A 20,004-nucleotide genomic window follows, 5' to 3' on the forward strand; every position below is an offset into this window, starting at 1 on the left:
TCTTGAGGCAGTGCCTCATGTAGACACTACTGATGGTGTGGAGGGATGTGCCCATGATGTATTGGGCTGAGTCCACTGCTCTCTGCAGTTTTTTTACATTCCTGTGCTTCCGAATTGCTGTGCCAGACCATGATGCAACCAGACGATATACTTTCAACGATACATCTGTAGAAGTTTGTTAGAGTGTTCAGTGACATGCCGAACCTCCTTAACCTTCTCATAAAGTAAAGATGCTGGCATGCCTCCCTTGTGATTGTATCTATGTGGCCAGGATGGGTCATCTGATATGTTAATGCACAGGAATTTAAAGCTACTGACTCTCTCCACCGCCAATTCCCCAGTATAGACTGGTGCATGTTTTCCCTCCTTCCCCTTCCTGCAGTTGACAATCAGCTCTTTCATTTTACTGACATTGAGTGAGTGGTTGTTGTTGCGGCACCACTCAACCAGGTGTCCTATCTCACTCCTGTACACTGATTCATTATCATTTGTGATTTGTCCAACAACAGTGGTGTCAGCAGTGAATTTGTGTATGGCATTGGAACTTAGCCAGACAGTCGTGTGTATAGAGAGTAGAACAGAGAGCTAAGCACGCAGCCTTGAGGTGCACCTGTGTTGATGGTCAGCGAGGAGGAGATGGTGTTGCCAGTCCTCACTGATGAGGTCTGCTGATGAGGAAGTCGAAGATTCAGATACAGAGGCCCAGGTCCTGAAGCTTGGTGTTGAGTTTGGATGGAATAATTCTGTTGAATGCTGAACTGTAGTCAATGAACAGCTGCCTGACACGTGTACCTGTTATCCAGATGGTCCAGAGCTGAGTGAAGAGCCAGAGAAATTGCATTTGCTGTTGACCTGTTGTGGGAGTAGGCAAACGGAACCAGATCCACGTCATCTCTGATGCAGGTGTTGATTCACACCGTGACCAATCCCTTGAAGCACTTCATTATGATTGATGTAAACGCTACTGGACGGTAGTCGTTTAGGCAGGTCACAATGCTCTTCTTGGGCACTGATACAATAGATGCCTTTTTGAAGCAGATAGGAACCTCAGACCGCAGAAGTGAGAGGTTGAATGTATCCATAAATACTCCTCCCAGTTGGTCCTTACAGATCTTTAGTGCTCGGCCAGGTATGCCATCTGGACCAGACACCTTTCATGGGTTCACCCTCTTGAAGGATACCTGGACATTGGCCTCAGAAGCTGAGATTACAGGGTCATCCGAAGATGTGGGGGCTACTGTAACCATGTCATTGTTCTCCCTATTGAGGTGATCTGGGAGCCACTTATGCTAAGTGATCTGACTTTGGAGGAAGTAATATTTTGCAAGCCCTGCTACAGCTGTTGAGTGTCCATTTGTGGTTCCAGTTTAGTCTGAAATTGTCTCTTTGCACTCGCAGTGGTCTTCCAGAGGTCATATCTGGACTTCTTGTATGCCTCTGGATTGCCAACCCTAAATGCCACAAATTTAGCCCTCAGCAGATTATGAATCCCCTGGTTCCTTCAGGTTTCTGGTTGGGAAAGATTCAGAATGTTTTGGTGGGTACTCACTCATCCACACGTGTTTTTATGAAGTCGGTGATGACTGTGTCATATTCATTTATTTCTGCTGATGAATCCTTGAACAGGTTCAGTCCACCGACTTGAAGCCATCCTGAACTCACTCCTCCGCCTCTGCTGTCCAGTTCTTCATAGTTCTCTTCACCAGTCCTGTGCTCTTCAGCATTTATCTGTACGCAGGCAGAAGAAACATAGCCAGCTGGTCGCATTTACCAAAGTACGGGCAAGGAATGGAGCAGTAGACATTTTTGATGTTATTGATGGTATTGGTATTGATTATATTGTCCTTGATGATGGCAGATATATAAAGTGTAAATGAGAGGCAAGAGTGGACATTGGAACGCTGGAAAATTATGCTGGAGAAGTGGTAATGGGGAGCAAAAAAATGGCAGATGAACTGAAAAATATTTTGCATCAGTCTTCACTGTGGAAGACATTAGCAACATGACAGAAATCCAAGAGAGTCGGTGGGTGGTGGGTGGTGGTGGTAGTGGTGGCAGAAGTGCAAGTAGTCGCTATTGCTTAGGAGAAGGTGCTTGGGAAGCTGAAATGTCTGAAGGTGAATAAGTCACCTGGACTGGATGGATGACACCCCAAGTTCTGAAGAGATTGTGGAGGCATTAATAGTGATCTTTCAAGAATCACCAGAGTCAGGAATGGTTCCAGAGGACTGGAAAATCGCAAATGTCATTCCACTCTTTAAGAAGGGAGGGATGCAAAAGACAGGAAATTATAGGTCAATTAGCCTGATTTCAGTCGTTGGTAAGATTTTATAGTCCATTATTATGGATGAGGTTTCAGGGTACTTGGAAGCACATGATAAAATAGGCCAAAGTCAGCATGGTTTCCTTAAGGGGAGATCTTGCCTGACAAATCTGTTGGAATTCTCTGAGGAAGTAATAAGCAGAATAGACAAAGGAGAGTTGGTGGATGTTGTTCACTTGGATTTTCAGAAGGCCTTTGATAAGGTGCCACCCATGAGGCTGCTAAACAAGATAGGAGCCCATGGCATTACAGGAAAGATATTAGCATGGATAGAAGCTTGGCTGACTGGTAGAAGGCAAAGAGTGGGAATAAAGGGGGCCTTTTCTGGTTGGCTGCTGGAGCCTAGTGGTGTTCCACAGGTCGGTATTGGGCCCACTACTTTTTACATTATTTGTCAATGATCTGGATAACAGAATTAATGGCTTTGTGGCCAAGTTTGAGGATGATGCAAAGATAGGTGGAGGGGCAGGTAGTGTTGAGGAAGCAGGGAGTCTGCAGAAGGACTTGGACAGGTTGGGAGAATGGGCAAAGAAGTGGCACATGGAATACAGTGTAGGGAAGTGTACGGTCATGTACTTTGGTAGAGGGAATAAAGGCATAGACTATTTTCTAAACAAGGAGAGAATTCAGAAATTGGAGACTTGGGAGTCCTTGTGCAGGATTCTTCCTGCACAAGGACTCAACCTAAAGGTTAACTTGCAGGTTGAGTCAGTAGGAAGGAAGGCAAATGCAATGTTAGCGTTCATTTTGAGTGTACTAGAATATAGAAACAAGGATGTAATGCTGAAGCTCTATAAGGTGTTGGTCAGACCACATTTGGAGTATTGTGAGCAATTTTATATTTAATTATATATTGTGAGCAACCATAATCTAAGGAAGGATGTGCTGGCACTGTAGAGGGTCCAGAGGAGGTTTACGAGGATGATGCTGAGGATGAAATGGTTAACGTATGAGGAGCATTTGATGGTTCTGAGCCTGTACTCACTCGAGTTTAGAAGGATGATGGGGAATCTCATTTAAACCAACCGAACATTAAAATGCCTGAATAGAATGGACGTGGAGAAGAGGTTTCCAGTAGTGGGAGAGTCTAGGACCAGAAGGCATAGCCTCAGAATAAAAGGACATCCCTTTAGAATTGAGATGAGGAGGAACTGCTTTAGCCAGAGAGTGGTGAATCTGTAGAAACCATTGCCATAGACGGCTGTGGAGGCCAAGTCATTGGGTATATTTAAAGTGGAGGTTGATTCATAAGGGCATCAAAGGTTATGGGGAGAAGGCAGGAGAATGATGTTGAGAGGGAGTAATAAATCAGCCATGATCGAATGGCAGAGCAGACTCAATGGGCCAAATGATCTAATTCTTCTCTTATGCCTTATGGTTTTATAGCAGTGGCCGAGTGTGTTGGGTCCTTTAGTGTTGCAGGTGATGTGTTGATAGTAGTTAAGCAGAGATGTCTTCAAACTAGCCTGATTAAAATCTCTTGTCATGATGTGACAGGCATCAGGGTACACTGCTTTACTCTTGTTGATTATGGCACTTAGTTCCTCAAGTGATAGTTCGATATTTCCCTGAGGTGAGATGTACACTGCAGTCAGGATGACAGCGGAGAACTCTAACAGTAAGTAGAACAGATGTTCCAGGTTGATGGAGCAGTAATGGGACAGGACTGCCACATCCATGCACCATGACAAGTTTATCATAAAACAAATGCCTCTGCTTGTTCCCTTACCCAACAATGCCATCCAGTTCATGCAGTGGATTGAAAAATCCTTAGGCTGGTGCACCATGTCAGGAGAGTTGAGGGTGAGCCATGTCTCTGTGAAACAGAATACACAGCAGTCTCTCATGTCCTTCTGATAAATCAACCTTGCTCTTAGCTCCTCAGTCATGTTTTCTAATGACTGCAGATTAGCCAGGAGGATGCTAGGGTCGGGATGTCTTTGGACCTTGTGCTTCAGTCTTACCAGAACTTCTCCCCGGCGACCATGTTTTCTAATACAATGGAGGCCTCCCTAATGTTTCCAGCTGCTGTGCTTGCCTTCTGGGTGGTCTGTTCGGCCAAGTCTGCTGGTTCTGTCTAAGGTTCGTTGTATTGCTAATTCATTTAGCTGACTTAAAAGCATTCAGTGGATTTTACAATAATTTTCTCTTTCTACTTTATGCTTGTCCCACTATTTCTCCCTTCATTATGTTCCTGTTGCTCCTCAGGTTTTGTTTCTGTTCCTCTTTCTCCTTCCATTTTCTTTATTATTTTAGGCCTAATCCTTCACCTCAATGGAATGCAAGCTAGAAAACAAAACTGCAGGTGCATGATAAATTTGTCATCTTAATATTCTGTCATTTACAATTTTGCCTGTCACAAAATCAAGAGGTATAGAATTCATCTCCATATCCTTTATAACCCTACTGAATAATTCATGCACAGAATTATGTTTTCAGAAGTGTATTCATACTATGTGGCAACACTCACGATGTTGGACATCTGATAAATTTAAGTGCATTTGGTTCAAAGTAGTTACTGTAATTAGATTCTTTACATAATCCTTTCTCAGGGCTCAGATTTACAAACATTAATGAACCAGTTGACTGAATAAATCCAGTAGCCTGTTTGGATGGAAAAGTACTGAGATAGGAAATGCATAAAAGGTAAGGGCCAAATGCAGGCAAATGGGATTAGCATTGATCGGTACAATGGTTGGCATGGACAAGGTGGGCCAAAAACGCATATTTATGCACTGTATAACTCTATAATTCTGTAATGTTGTTTGGTGATTTTTCATTTGTTTGCAACCAGTGCTGTCAAACATCATTAAATACAGTGAGCAAGCATGTTCTGATTTCAAACATAGTATGCTTCAAGTAATATGTTACAATGTTGCAGTGGATACAAATTATAAGAAATTAATAAAATATAATGGTCACATCTTTCATAAAGAGGATTATAAAACTAGATGTGGTGACATGATTATATTTAAGATCTGGGGCCAAATTTCTTCAAGGAGAGAATAGTTCCATACAGTTACTTGGATAAGAATCAAGCAAAATAAATTATTACAAACATGGTTTGATTCAGATTGTCTGGTAGGTTTGATGTTCTGTAAAAGGTAAAAGTTATTTCTGCTCATTAGTAATGGAGAGTAGCCTGATTCACATGCTCATTTAAAGTTGAGTGGGTCAGTGTGGTGGTGTAGCTTTAGTGATTCTGTCAGTAGATATTTTAAACCATTTTAAATGTAACATACATACAGAATATTATCTTTGCAAATTATATTTGGCCTTTTTTGGTTTCTGTTGCATCCAAAGTCAGCAATTGCTTTTGATCAAAGTAAATCAAGTGAAATCCTCCTTTAGTTTGGCACATTGGAGTTCAAGAATCTTTTTGTCATGAAATCACTGGAGTAGAAATTGCCTGAATGTTTTCAATGTTTTACAGTTCAGGATTAAAGAGAATCATGATTGAGGTTACTGGGGCTGTTATTGGAAAGGTTATTGATTTCAGTTTTCATGGCAGGAAACAGAGCATATCATCTGAAGTATTGAGCAATGAATGCATGCATCCCTTGCAAATCCTGCTGCAAGGTAGTGGTGTTGCTGACCTTTCTCACTTTGGTTCTTCCCCATCCACCCACTCATTACTTTCTCTGCTGCTGTCTCTGATGCAGTCTCTCTGGAATAGTGATATTTTGTGGGATGCCACTGAGCCCCAGTAATACTTTGTACTGATTGATCCAGTAAGATGCTCCTGATTTGGTGACTCCTGTCTATCTGACTGAGGAGTTTTATGTGATAACACGAGCAGGAACTTATTGCAAAGAACCCACAGATGTATTATAAGATCATTATCTGAGGAGCCTGACATGAACCTGATGATCCTTCTTGCAATATTCTGATTACACCTGAACCACTCAGGTACAATGGGTTACAGTGTTATTTTAGAAGTAGGGTAAGCCTTGCACCTGAGCAGACATGGTCCAACGTTGCACATGGATTGGAAAATCGGAGATATTTGTTAGAGATTAGATGAAAGCATCATGAAAACTGTCTGTGTACCAGGCACAGCTATGATCCATTTATTGTGATCGCGTTATCAAATGAAACCATTTTCCAACAAAATTAGGGGAAGGTATTTCGTGATTGCTGATGCAGGCAGATGAATTGGTTACTTACCAATCATAGTAAACAGGATCAAAGTAAATTTATTAACATCTTACTCACTGATTATTGTAGGCTTTGAATTTTTATTTGATGGATTTCAAGTTGTTTTTGCTAACCTAATAAAAATAACCCTCTTAACTTATTTCTATGTTTTGTTTTAAATTTAATTTTTAAGGGCCGTTCATTTTTTGATGAGGTAACAGACTAGGTGAGGATAATGCAGTCACTGTGTTGAAGATGCTATTTACCAGGCTTATCAACAAAGTTGAAGTGCAAAAGAGACGTTGATAGCATGGATATACATTTGGCTAGGTAACAGAAAACAAAGAGTGATGGTGAATGTTTTTTTTGGTCTGGAAGAGGGGAATAGTGACTACACTCGCTGTGATAAGTGTTAGTGCCATTACTTGATCTATATTAATGGGGGTGCAGGGTGTAGGCCACAATTTCTCAATTTTAGATGATGTAAAACTTTATTTGTTCACTGGATTTGGATCTTGCTAATAAGTTGGTATTTACTGCATATCCATAATTGTAAGGCCATTGCTATTGTTAGGTCATTCCAGAGGTAGTTAATAGTTAGTCACATTGGTCGGTCTGAAGTCACATAAAGGTCAGATTTAGGTTGATTGCATATTTTCCCCCTGAAGGATATGTGTAAATCTGATGGATTTTTAATGTTACCATTAACTATCTTAGTTTTTTTTATTCTAAATGTACTTAATCACTTGACTTCAAATTTCCCAACACTGGTGAGATTCAAACTTGTGTCTTTAGGTCAGTGGTAAGTATGTTAATTTACCAAGCTAAACACTCCTTACATTATTGAAAAAAAGAATCATAGGAACTTTACAGAAAGAGACCATTCTGTTTCTGGTAGGCTGAAACTATTTTGAATTATATTTCACCAGTGCCTGGGGATTTGTCCAAATTTAAAGACATGAAGTGATTTAATATGTCCTCTCTCTGTTAATCATTTCGAGAATCCTTCCACGGAAACAAAATATTCCTATAGAACTACACACATCTTCTGTCTTCACATACGGAATATATGGATTACTGTTTTGGTCTCGAGTGTAACTTTCTCTTTCCTTTCTTGTACTTCCATGATTTTATCTGCCAATATATCTTCACAAATCTTTTCTGCCTTCTTGGAATTGTAAAGCTGTACAGCACAGAAATGGGCCCTTTATGCCATCCTTTTTGCCCATCTACACTAATTCCATTTGCCTACTTTAGGTCCATATCCTTCTATGCCTTGTTGATTTAAGTGCGTGTCTAAATGTCTCTTAAACATGGTGATTTTTGTCTGATTCCACCACTTCGTCTGGCAGCATGTTCCAGATATCAACCCCCGTGTTTAATAAAAACTTACCTCTTAAATCTCCAATTTTCTTTTTTTAATTTCACCAATGTCTCTTCTGCATTCTTTTTGGAATTTTCAGCATTGACCATTTGCTAGTTGTCATAAGCTTTCTTTTATTGTTGCTCAGCATCTATGGAGATGATGGTGAAGGAGTGAGGAGTTGTTGGAGTCTGGAATTGGTTGTTGTAGTCTAAGATCCCTCTTTCTTTTGTTGGTAACATATTTGGGTTGAGCCCTCACTGACTTGTTCTTGAATGCTTCTCATTCCTCTGACACTGATATATCTCCAAGTAGCTGTTTCCATTCCACTTTGCTGGATCACTTCTCATGCTTGGTAGAATAGGTCTATGCCCTATTTAAAACTTTCACTCCTGTCTGGTTTTGTCCTTTTCCATTGGTATGCTAAGTCAAACTGAATTATTCTTATTGCCTTAAAAATACTTTCCTATTGCCATCCTTACCACTTGCCCTGGTTCATTCCCTAAAACTAAGCCCATTTCCTTCAATCTGCAGTTATCTTTCACCTTCCTGCTTATTGTGATAACCTCTGCCTTAAAAATATTCCAAAACTCTGCTTCCACCACCCTTTGTGCAAGTATTCCAAAGACTTGTAACCCTAGGAGAGAGAGAATTTCACCTTATCTCTACCTTAAAAGTGCCTCTTATTTTAGATGGAGACCCCCAGTTCTAAATTCTCTCAAAAGACGAAACGTGCTTACCACATCCATCTTGCTAAACCCCACAGGAACTTGTATATTTCAATTAAGTCCTTCCTTACTCCTCTGAACTCCAGTGGGCTAAAGACTGATAAGTCTCCCGGACTGGATGAGGTGCATCCCCAGGTTCTGAAGGAGGTGGCTTTAGAGATAGCGGAGGCATTGGTGATAATTTTCCAGGAATCGATAGACTCCGGCATGGTTCCAGAGGACTGGAGGGTTTCAAATGTAGTTCCGCTGTATAAGAAAGGTGGGAGGCAGCATAAAGGAAATTACAGACCTATTAGTCTGACATCAGTGGTGGGAAAGTTATTGGAATCGATACTCAAGGATGAGGTTATGGAATACCTAGAGGTGTAAGGCAAGATAGGTCCTAGCCAACATGGTTTTGTGAAGGGAAGATCCTGCCTGACCAACCTATTGGAGTTTTTTGAAGAAATTACAGGTAGGGTGGATAAGGGAGAGGCAGTAGATGTTGTGTATTTAGACTTTCAAAAGGCCTTCGACAAGGTGCCGCATAAGAGACTGATTAATAAGATGAGAGGTCATGGAATTACAGGTAGGATAACAGAATGGGTGGATCATTGGCTGGTTGGCAGGAAGCAAAGGGTGGGAATAAAACGATCTTGTTCTGGTTGGCTACCGGTTACTAGTGGTGTTCCTCAGGGGTCGGTGTTGGGGCCGCTTCTTTTTACCTTGCACATTAACGATTTGGATGATAGAGTAAATGGTTTTGTGGCTAAGTTTGTGGATGACACCAAGATAGGTGGAGGAGTAGAGAGTATTGAGGAGACAGGAAGGTTGCAGAGAGACCTAGATAGTTTAGGAGAATGGGCAAGGAAATGGCAGATGAGATTCAATGTTGAGAAATGTGCAGTTGTACACTTTGGAAACAGAAATAAACGGACAGATTATTATCTAGAAGGAGAGAAAATTCAAAGTACAGAAGTACAAAGGGACTTGGGGGTACTCGTGCAGGATACCTTAAAGGTTAACCACCAGGTCGGATCGGTGGTAAAGAAAGCGAATGCTATGTTGGCATTTATTTCGAGGGGTATAGTGTATAAAAGTAAGGAAGTGTTGATGAGGCTCAACGGGGCACTAGTGAGGCCTCATTTGGAATACTGTCCCCAGTTTTGGGCCCCATATCTTAGGAAAGATGTCCTGATGTTGGAGAGGGTTCAGAGGAGATTTACGAGGATGATTCCCGGAATGAAAGGGCTTACGTATGATGAGTGTTTGTCGGCTCTTGGACTGTACCCACTGGAGTACAGAAGAATGAGAGGGGACCTCATAGAGACATTTAAAATGTTGAAAAGACTGGACAGAGTAGATGTGGTCAATCTGTTTCCCTTGGTGGGTGAGTCCAGGACCAGAGGGCACAATCTTAGAATTAGAGGGTACAGGTCTAAAACAGAGATGAGGGGAAATTTCTTTAGCCAGAGGGTGGTGAATTTGTGGAATTCCTTGCCACGTACAGCAATGGAGGCCAGATCTTTGGAGGCGTTTAAGGAAGAGATAGATAGATATCTAATTAGTCGGGGTATCAAGGGATATGGGGATAAGGCCGGAAATTGGGGTTAGAATAGTGTTTTTTTTGCCCCCCCCCCCAATTTCTCATTTCTTTTTCTTTTTTCCCTTTTCTTTGGAGCAGACTCGATGGGCCGAATGGCCTACTTCTGCTCCCTTGTCTTGTGATCCTGTCTCGTCAGTACAACCTTTCTTCATCAGACAATTCATTAATTCAAGTTATTGTTTTAGTAAACCTTTCTTGAACTGAACAGTTAATTGTGCAGTATTGGTCTTCATACATGGGAAGAATTTACCTTGCCTTGAAGGTAATGTAGTGTATATTTCACAGATTGATTCCTGGGTTGAGAGATGAGAATGAGCCAATACTCTGTTGAATTTAAGAGAGGTGACTCATTTAACACACAATTTTGAGAGGTCGATAAGGTAAGATGCAGAGAGGATGTTTGAAGATCTAGGACATGGGGTACAGTCTCAGTATAAGGGATCATTCATTTAGGACTGAAACTAGAATAGGGTGAAATTTCTCTATTCGGAGATTTGCAACTGTTAAATCCTGCATCCATTACAGCTTTTGATGTTAAACTGTTAAGCATGTTCAATATTGTGATGGTGGTAGTGTGGGGGATGGTAATTGTGGTTGTGGTATCCCTATGGCCTATTTCTGCTCCTATTTCTTACTTTATATTTTGAATGTGCTAGGGATCAAATATATTATGGTTCAACAATACATGGAAAAGTTTGCTTGGACTTAATTTAAGATACTGTTAATATAGTGTGCGATGGCTAGTCTAATGTAAAGGCATGTGGTCTGCAATTTCACATGAATTACACTAGTATCAGCACAATAACACTATCTTTCTTTTCTTACAGGAGCGAGTGGAATATCTGTTTCTCATCATTTTTACAGTGGAAGCATTTTTGAAAGTAATAGCCTACGGACTTCTCTTTCACCCCAATGCGTACCTCAGGAATGGCTGGAATTTACTAGATTTCATTATTGTGGTTGTAGGGTGAGTGGACGTCTTTTTCATCAAGGTGGTTTTCCCCTTGATAAACTATTGGAATTAGTTATTATGTATTTAATACAGTTTTCAATTATGTAAACTTTACAAGGATAGGATCTCTTACTTTAGGTCACAAATAACAACAAATAAAACCTTGCTGGTTTCTGAAAGTTGATGCAATGGTATACAATAGATCTGACTGCAATGAAAATTAATTCTTTAATCCATACCTATGACCAAAGTAACATTTCCATTGATATATGAGCAGTATGAGCTTGCCGGTCACCTGCTCTTGAAGCACACTCTCACTTGAACCAAGCTCTCGGGTGCAGTCTTCCATTAGGAAGCTGGCAGCCAGAGGATCAATGAAGCCCAGGCCACAAAGCCTTTGTGAGCATCACTGACATGTTTCACCCACTAGATCTTTGACAATTGGTGAAGCTCCACTCCAGGTTTATTGGCTGTGGAAAGTTATCATTAAGAGCTGGGTGGAGAAGTGGCAGGTGGAGTTCAATCCGGAGAAGTGTGAAGTGATACAATTTGAAAGAACGATCTTGAAGGCAGAGTACATGGTTAATAGCAGGATTCTTAGCAGTGTGGAGGAACAGAGAGATCTTGGGGTCCAAATACATAGATCCCTCAAAGATGGCGCACAAGTTGATAGGGCGATTAAGAAGGTGTATGGTGTGCTGGCCTTAATTAGCTGGGGGATTGAATTCAAGAGCCGAGAGGTAATGTTGCTGCTCTATAAGACTGTTAGACCACACTTGGAATATTGTTTTCAGTTCTGGTCGCCACATTATTGGAAAGACGTGGAAGCTTTGGAGAGGGTGCAGAGGAGATTTACAAGGATGCTACCTGGGTTGGAGAGCATGTCTTGAGAGGTGAGCGTGTTAGGGCTTTTCTCTTTGAAGCGACGAAGGATGAGAGGAGACTTGATAGAGGCATATAAGATTATGAGAGGCATTGACAGAGTGGACAGCCAGCTTCTTTTCCCAAGGGTGGCAATGACCAATACTTGAAGTCACCCATTTAAAGTATGTGGAGGAAAGTTCAGGGGAGATGTCAGAAAGTGGTGGATGCCTGGAATGCACAGCGGGGGAGGTGGTAGGGGCCGATATGTTAGGGTCATTTAAGAGACTATTAGACGAAAGAAAAATAGAGGGTTATGGGAGGTGAAGTAGAGAGGGTGATAGATTAAATGGGGATAAGGTTTATGTAGGTTGGCACAACATTGTGGGCCGAAGGGCTTGTACTGTTCTGTGAATTCAAATGTCCCTGATTTTCATGAAAAATACTGAAAAACTTAAAACATAAAAAGGTTAATTATTAAAAATTAAAACACTTAAAAAAATTAATCACAATTAAATACATTTAAATCAGCCAAATTAAACTAAAAGGAAAGAAAAGGAAATTATCATATATTTACCCATCTACATGCAGCCCTATTTTCTCATTGAAATCAATGAACCTGCGGATCCTGCTAACCTGGCACAGGTGCAGCAAACGGATTTCCCACTCTGAATATTTAAAGAAGTTGCTGTACTATCACGTGGACCTGAATGGTGTCAGTAAAATAATTATCAGGTAGTACTTCACAGGTAGTATAATAACTGATCATCTTTTTCCACATTTGGAATCATGTTCTGCAGGTAACATGAGATCATATTTAATTTTGTGGGGGATTCCTTAAAAAAAGGGATCTTTAGTCAGAAATATAGAATCACCATGCTGTAGATGAGCCTCTCCTACTGAATGTTAGAATGTTGCAATTCTTTACAACTTGCATTGCATTGAGTGATTTTCATAAAGACTATTACCACATCATTTTGTTGGGTAATGTCTCAGTTCCTACTTCTCTGATTGAAGAAGTTACTGCAGAATTTTCTATTACTTCAGTGCTTCAGAATGCTGATCACAGAAGGTTTACTACATAGGCCCTATTCATCTTAACAGATAGTTTACAAAAACATAACTAGGTACCTTGGAAGTTTGTGAAGAAACAGGCAAATGGGAATGTTAGGTACAAGTCTAATCACACTATGTTAATAGCTCACTGATTGCACCAGTGTAAATTGTGCCATTGTATCATTTATTAATGAGAGCATTGATCTTACCACTAAACTGCAAATGGTGAATGAAGAGTATATCTGGGTGCATTTGGAAATAGATAAGCACATACGTTTTACGCAAATGAGGCCAGTATATTATTCATAAGAACACAAGAAAATAGGAGCAGGAGCTTGCCCTGTTGTTCAATACAATCATGGCTGATCTGCCCCAGGCCTCAATTCTTCTTCTATGCCAGTTCCCCTTGGTACTCAATTCCCCAATTTTTCAAAAATATATCTAGCTCCTCTTGAAATACCTCCAGTGATCTAACCTCCACAGCTCTCCGAGGTAGAAAATTCCAGCGATTCATCATTCTCTGCAAGAAGGAGTTCTGATTCATTTCAGTTTTAATTGACTTTCTCCTGGGCTGAGGGTCTGGATTTGGTCACATTTCATAGCTAACACTGCACTGTAGTAAGCAAATAGAGCAAGCTATTTTTTTTAAAAGGTAAATCTCCAACAATTACTGGTTTAAAAAAAAGCTGAAGTAGCGCATGTCTGTCGTTGTAAGTACTTCATCAACTCTGAGCACTTCTTAGCATATTCTTTATTTTTCCATATTATTAATATTACAATTCTGTCTCTTTTGGCTTGATCTGCCTGGCACATTTGTGCAGGTCTCAATCTTGTGCAGTCTCTATCGCTGTCCCTCACTTTTTCTTCCACATCATTGGTTTTATAAAACCAAGAGACTCTTCCTTTTCAAGGCCACCCATATACATCAACAAAGTGCAAGATCAGGACCTGCTGAGATTGTGTCTGTTCCCTTGAACAGTGATTCAAGGGAACAGGATTAGCCAGCAGGATTACAGCAGGATTCTGCCAAAAAGATTCCAGGCCATTTTTTATTGATTGTAGTATTGGATGTTTATAATTACTTTCTCATAGCTCATCCCTTCACACATGGAACAGTCCACAAGCAAAATGCTTCAAAAGATGGAAATATGAAATAATGAGAAAATGCTGGGAATACTCAACAAGTCAGGCATTATCTGTGGCTAGGGAACCAGTGTTGGTCTTTCAAATCAATGATTCTTCATCAGAACAAGTTTTAATTTGCAGAGTAAGTGGGGGAGGGAAAGACAGAACAAAAAGGAAGGTCTGTGATAACATAGAGACTAGGAGAGATTAAATGACACATGGTTGTAATACCAGTTGAAAGAGGATGGTAAAGGATAGTGAATAACGGAAGTTGTCATCCTAGGGAGTTACTGTACTAATAAAAGGAGATGAATGAAATTACCAAAAGAGGAGAGAGAGAAAAAGCAGAATGCTGGAAATGTAACATCCAAGAATGGCTGTTGAATTCAATGTTGAGTACAGAAGGTTGTGATGTGAAAAGTCAGAAGCTGATGCAATGTTCCTTATGTCCACGTTGAACTTTGTTGGAACACTACAGGTGATCAAAAAGAGGTATGTCAAAGTGGGATGGAGGATTAAAGTGACAGACAGCTGGAAGTTCAGGGTCATCCTTTCAGATTTTAGAGGTTTTCTGCACAATGGTTATCCAATCTGTGCTTTGTTTTCCCTGTGTGGAGGAGACCATATCATAAAACTTGATGCAGTATAGTAAATTTAAATAATTACAAGTAATTTGCTGCTTCATGAGGAAGAAAAGAATTATAAGGGTAGGAGATGTACAGTATGTCATAAGGATGCATGGGAAGGAGCTATGAGAAAGGAAATGGTACTGGTGGATGTGGAAGAGTAAGCCAGAGCTTCCTGGGCAGAATGGTCCCTTTGGAATGCTGGAAAGGGAGTGGAGTAGAAGATATGTCTGGTATTGGCACCATGTTGGAGGTGTCAGGAATTACAGTCTGTTGAATATCGAGGCTGGTGGAGTGAAAGGTGAAGGGAAACTCTATCCTTGTTCTGGATAGGAAGAGATGGAATGACATCAGAAGTGCAGAAAATGAAATCGATGCATTTCAGAGCCATCCCAACTACAGTGATGGTTGATGAAAAAGATGTACTGATATGGAAGATGATACATCCGAGAAGATACAATAGGCACAAGGAAGCTACCTTACATACAAATACTCCCACCATGAAGTCCTAACAGGAAACATGGTGGGAGTATTTGTATGTAAGATAGCTGTGGGAATTGATGAGCTTGTAGTGCATACTAGTTGCTAGTCCCTGAAATAGGGAAGCTGAGGAAGAGAAACAAAGCACTGACCACGTAAAAGTGCATGCATGGTGACGAACTTTCAAGTTCTGTACGAGAGCAGGAAATAACATCAATGCAGTCGTCAATGCATTGAAAGAAGTAGTGAGGTAGGTGGCCTGAGGTAAGGAATGTTCCACTATTCCCACAAAGACTGCTCTCATGGCTGCATTGTTTATTTTAAGGAAGTGAGTGGATTTAATGGAGAAGTTGCTCAATATAAGAACCAAGTTCATGCAGATGAAGGAGGGTGGTAGTTGAGGAGGCTGGTTGGACCTCAAGCCAAAGGTTTTCAGGATGTAATGGTGTCAGATGCAGGTGTATCAGGATCCTGGTCGTTCTTGGCCCAAAATTCAATTTGTCTCTTCTGCACTCTTCTTACTCAGGCACAATGCCAATATTGTCATCAAATAATCTTACAAGAGCATTGCAGTTGTCATTTGGTAAACTGACCTATATCTTGGTCAGGATGAATACCAGCTGCTGGACAATGGCCCCACCGTTGAACATTTGACCATTATTTCCAGACTGTCACTGAATTCATTTTCTCTGGGGATTTTCCCTCCATCTCCAGCTTCATAGTTCCCCAATCTCTGTCATTTTATTGGTTTGCAATTTATTGGCCTTAATTGAGTCATTTTCAGCATGGATGTCCAAATTCTGTACACCTCCATTCTACACCAGTATGGCCTGAGGGCCTTTACTTCTTTCTTGAACAGAGTCCTGTTCTTCACTACCCTTGTTCACCTGTTGAATTTATTTTCGCTTCTTTAATTCCGTCGTTCCTCCTCATGTAAAGTGTAGCTATGGAAACCATACAGATTCAAGCTATGCTTGTATCTTTTTGGTTTATGTGGGCCACTCTTTGTTTCAGTTCTACTCGGGCCTCCTTCCCTCACCTCTTTTTCCAGTACATTCATGACTATATTGGTGTTACTTCCTGCTCTCAGACAGAACTCAAATGTTTCATCACCTTTGCTGCCAACTTGCATCATGATCTCACTTTCACACTGTCCTCCCCTGAAGCTTTCCTTCCCTTTCTCTCCATTTCAGGGGACAGGTTAGTGGTGAGTATCCACTGTAAGCCCAAGGATTCGCCCAGCATGATTAAGCTAACTTGTTTTCTCACCCTCCCGGATCTATTGAAAGGTCTTTGACCTGAAATGTTAACTCTGTTTCTCTCAACTGCTGGCTTTCTGAGCATTACGAGCATTTTCTGTTTTTATTTAAGATTCCTGCAGCTACTTTGACTACCTTTCCTCCCACCCTGCTTTCCTGTTAGCAATTCACTGTCCAGTTTCTCTAAATCTGTTGTATCTGGTCTGACAGCACCTACTTTGACACCAGTGCTTCCGATATACTGAAATATAATGACTTCCTCCAGCGTCTTGTGCGTTGCTCCAGATTCCAACATTTGCACTGTAACACCAAACAATTTGCCTTCCTGTTTATAGAATCTACATGTTAGCTCTTAGTGGCTTGTGTAGAAGTGGGTCCCATTGAACATCAACACTGTTTTAAAAAATATTCTGCTTTTCTGATTGTGCATCGAAGTGAATGACCTCACATTTTTCCACATTACATTCCATGTGCAGTGTTATTGCCCACTCACTTAGCTTGTCTAAATCTTCTTTCAGCCTCTTTACATTCTCCTGCTTGCTCACAATCTCATCTGTTTTTGTATATTCAGCAATCTTGGAAATAAGGAATTTGGTCTCCTCAGCAAAATCATTGTTATAGATTGTGAATAGCTGGGATCCAACCACTGATCCCTGAGGTAACCCACTACTCATTGCCTGCCAACCTGAAAAAGTCCTGTTTATTTCTAATCTTTGCTTTCTGTCTAATATATAATTTTCAAACCATGCTAGTGTATCGCCCTCAATTCCATGTGCCCTTACCTTGTTGACCAAACTCTTGTGTAGAACCGTGTGAAAGCCTTCACAAAATCAGAATGCACCGCATCTACTTTAATTCCTCCTTATGCTGGCCCTTCTTTTCTCTCTTCCTCCTTTCTTAAATAACAAATCACATTTGCTCCCTCCAATTTGCAGGAACCATTCCAGCATCAATAGAGTTGTGGAAGATAGTATCAGTACTTTGGACTGTAGGTCATTGGGTCCTTAGTACTATTTAAGTCAGTTCCTCATTCTCACTAGACTCTTGGCTCTCTGATTATAGAGCCACATAGCACAGAAAGGTGCCTTTCAGCCCACCGGGTCCACACTGACTATCAAGCATCCATATACATTAATCCCACACTAATTCCATTGTATTCTCCTCACATTCCTTTAAGCTCTCACTAGATTCTAACACACACTTCCACATTGGGGATAATACACATGGCCAGTATACCTAACAACCTACATGTCATAGGTACATGAGAAGAAACCAGAGGATTCCCAAGCAGTCTCATGGAATATGTGCAAACTCCACAGAGACCAGAGATCAGGATTGAACCCAGGTGGCTGGAGCTATGAGGCAACATTACTACTAGCTGCACCATTGTACTGCCCAAAAAATGGTATTTTAGCAGATCTTCTGTGTCTTCCGTGAAAGCAGAACAAAGTATTTGTCTACATTTTTTCCCCATTTCCTTATACCCCATTATAAATTCTCCCACCTCTCTCTGTAAAGGACCCATGTTTGCTCCCACTAATCTCTTCCTTTTATACACTGATGGAAGCTCTTATAATCCCTTTTATGTTTCTCACTAGTTTACTCTCATATTATATCTTCCCTTTATCTACCAATTTCTTGCTCTCAGTCCTCAGGCCTAATGCTATTTCTGGCAACTTTATAAACCTCTTTCTTGGATTTAATACTCTCTTTAATTTCTCCTGTCAAAAATCATAGCCTTGCTTCTCCACCATCATACATTTTAATGTAGCTTTTTAGACATAAACAAGCCAACCCATCCCTCATACCTTTGTTGTTTGTAATTACTGAGACTTAAAATTAAACACTTGGTTGCCAGTTGAAAAGTGATTCTACTTTTTGATGATCCACAAGTTGTCCTCCTATTGTGGATGATTAAAGCCATTACCTGTTGCTGTGCTCAATTGTAGTGAAAGAAAATCTATGAAAATGTTCAATGTTAAGCACAGCACACCTCACGTTCATCATTGAGGTGAATGTAACCTAACAATAACATTCAACAACATCAGATCTACTGTCCCTTTATTGTAAAATTATGTTGTTTATTCAGCATGTGGCTCATTTGCTCATTTTGCATGATAAAATTTGTTATTTCAAAGAGTTATAGTGTTCTGAAAATGAATCATAGAGTCATGGAGTTATGATGTTCAGTACAGAAACAGACCTTTTGGCCCGACGTCCATGCCAATCTGTGCCAATTCTATTTTCCTGCATTTGGCCCATTTCCTTCTATTCCTTTCTTATCCATGTACCTGTCCAAATACTTTTAAAATGCTGTGATTGTACCTGCCTCTACCACCATCTCTGTAGCTTGTTCTGTATACCCGCTACCCTCTGTGTGAAAAACTTGCCCTGCAGATCTCCTTTTAAATATTTCCCCTCTCACCTTAAACCTTGTCCTCTCATTTTAGACTTCCCTACCCTTGAAGAAAGACTGTGATTATCTACCCTATTGATGCCCCTCATAACTTTATAAACCTCTATGAGGTCACCCCTCAGTTTCCTGCGCTCCAGTGAGAACAATCCCAGCCTATTCAAACTCTTTTTGTAACTAAAGCCCTCCATTTCGGGCAATATCCTGGTGAATCTCTTCTGCACTCTTGCTAGCGCTACTATATCCTGTATGGTGACCAGAACTGCACACAATATTCCAAGTGTGGCATAAGCAATATCTTGTACAGCTGCAGCATGATGTTCCAACTCTTATACTCATACATCTGCCTAAGAAGACAAGCAAGCTAAACATCTTCTTCACTGCCTTATCCACCTGTGTCACAATTTTCTGGGAACTATGAACTTGCACCCAAGATCCCTCTGTACATCAATGTTTCCGAGGTTCCTGCTGTTTACTGTATATGTCCTGCCAGTATTAGACAACCAAAAATCCATTACCTCACACTTGGATTAAATTCCATCTGTTGCTGCTCTACCCAACTTTACAGCTGATCTCTGTCCCTCTGTATCCATAGGCAAACATCCTTATTATCTACAACTCCACCAATCTTTGTATTGTCAGCCAACTTAATTATCAGACCACAATCAATCTTATCCAAGTCTTTTATATATATTATATGATAAGCAACAAAGGTTCAAGCGCTGAACCACTGGTTACAGACTTCCAATAAGAAAACCAACCCTCCACCACTACCCTCTGCCTCCAATTTTGGATGCAGTTTGCCAAAACACCTTGGATCCCATGTACCCTAACTTTCTGGGCCAGCCTACTATGCGGGACCTCGTCAGAAGCCTTGATGAAGAAATAGCAAAACATGTGAATAGTTGAAACCGTTACCTATTGCTATACTCAATTATAGTAAAAGAACATATGAAAACTGAATAGAAAAACATGCTAATGATAAAACCTATCAAGATCCTATAGGTGAATCTTTGTTACTACCAAGTAGTTCACTGAAAGACATATTAAAACTTCTTCATTTCTCACAATTGCACTCATTTCCTGAAAATTTCTT

At 40.6% G+C, this 20,004-nt stretch overlaps 1 protein-coding gene across 3 annotated transcripts in view; it reads left to right on the top strand.

Moving 5' to 3' along the window:
* The window catches only part of cacna1c (calcium channel, voltage-dependent, L type, alpha 1C subunit), a 550,322-nt gene that overhangs the window by 166,159 nt on the left and 364,159 nt on the right, over positions 1-20,004 (top strand). For all 3 annotated transcript variants that reach the window (XM_052030488.1, XM_052030489.1, XM_052030490.1), the window contains exon 4: positions 10,964-11,103. In XM_052030488.1, the coding sequence (XP_051886448.1) occupies positions 10,964-11,103 (140 nt within the window). The remainder of the gene's footprint in view (positions 1-10,963; positions 11,104-20,004) is intronic.

Source organism: Pristis pectinata, chromosome 15, assembly GCF_009764475.1.
Source record: "Pristis pectinata isolate sPriPec2 chromosome 15, sPriPec2.1.pri, whole genome shotgun sequence".
NCBI lineage: Eukaryota > Metazoa > Chordata > Chondrichthyes > Rhinopristiformes > Pristidae > Pristis > Pristis pectinata.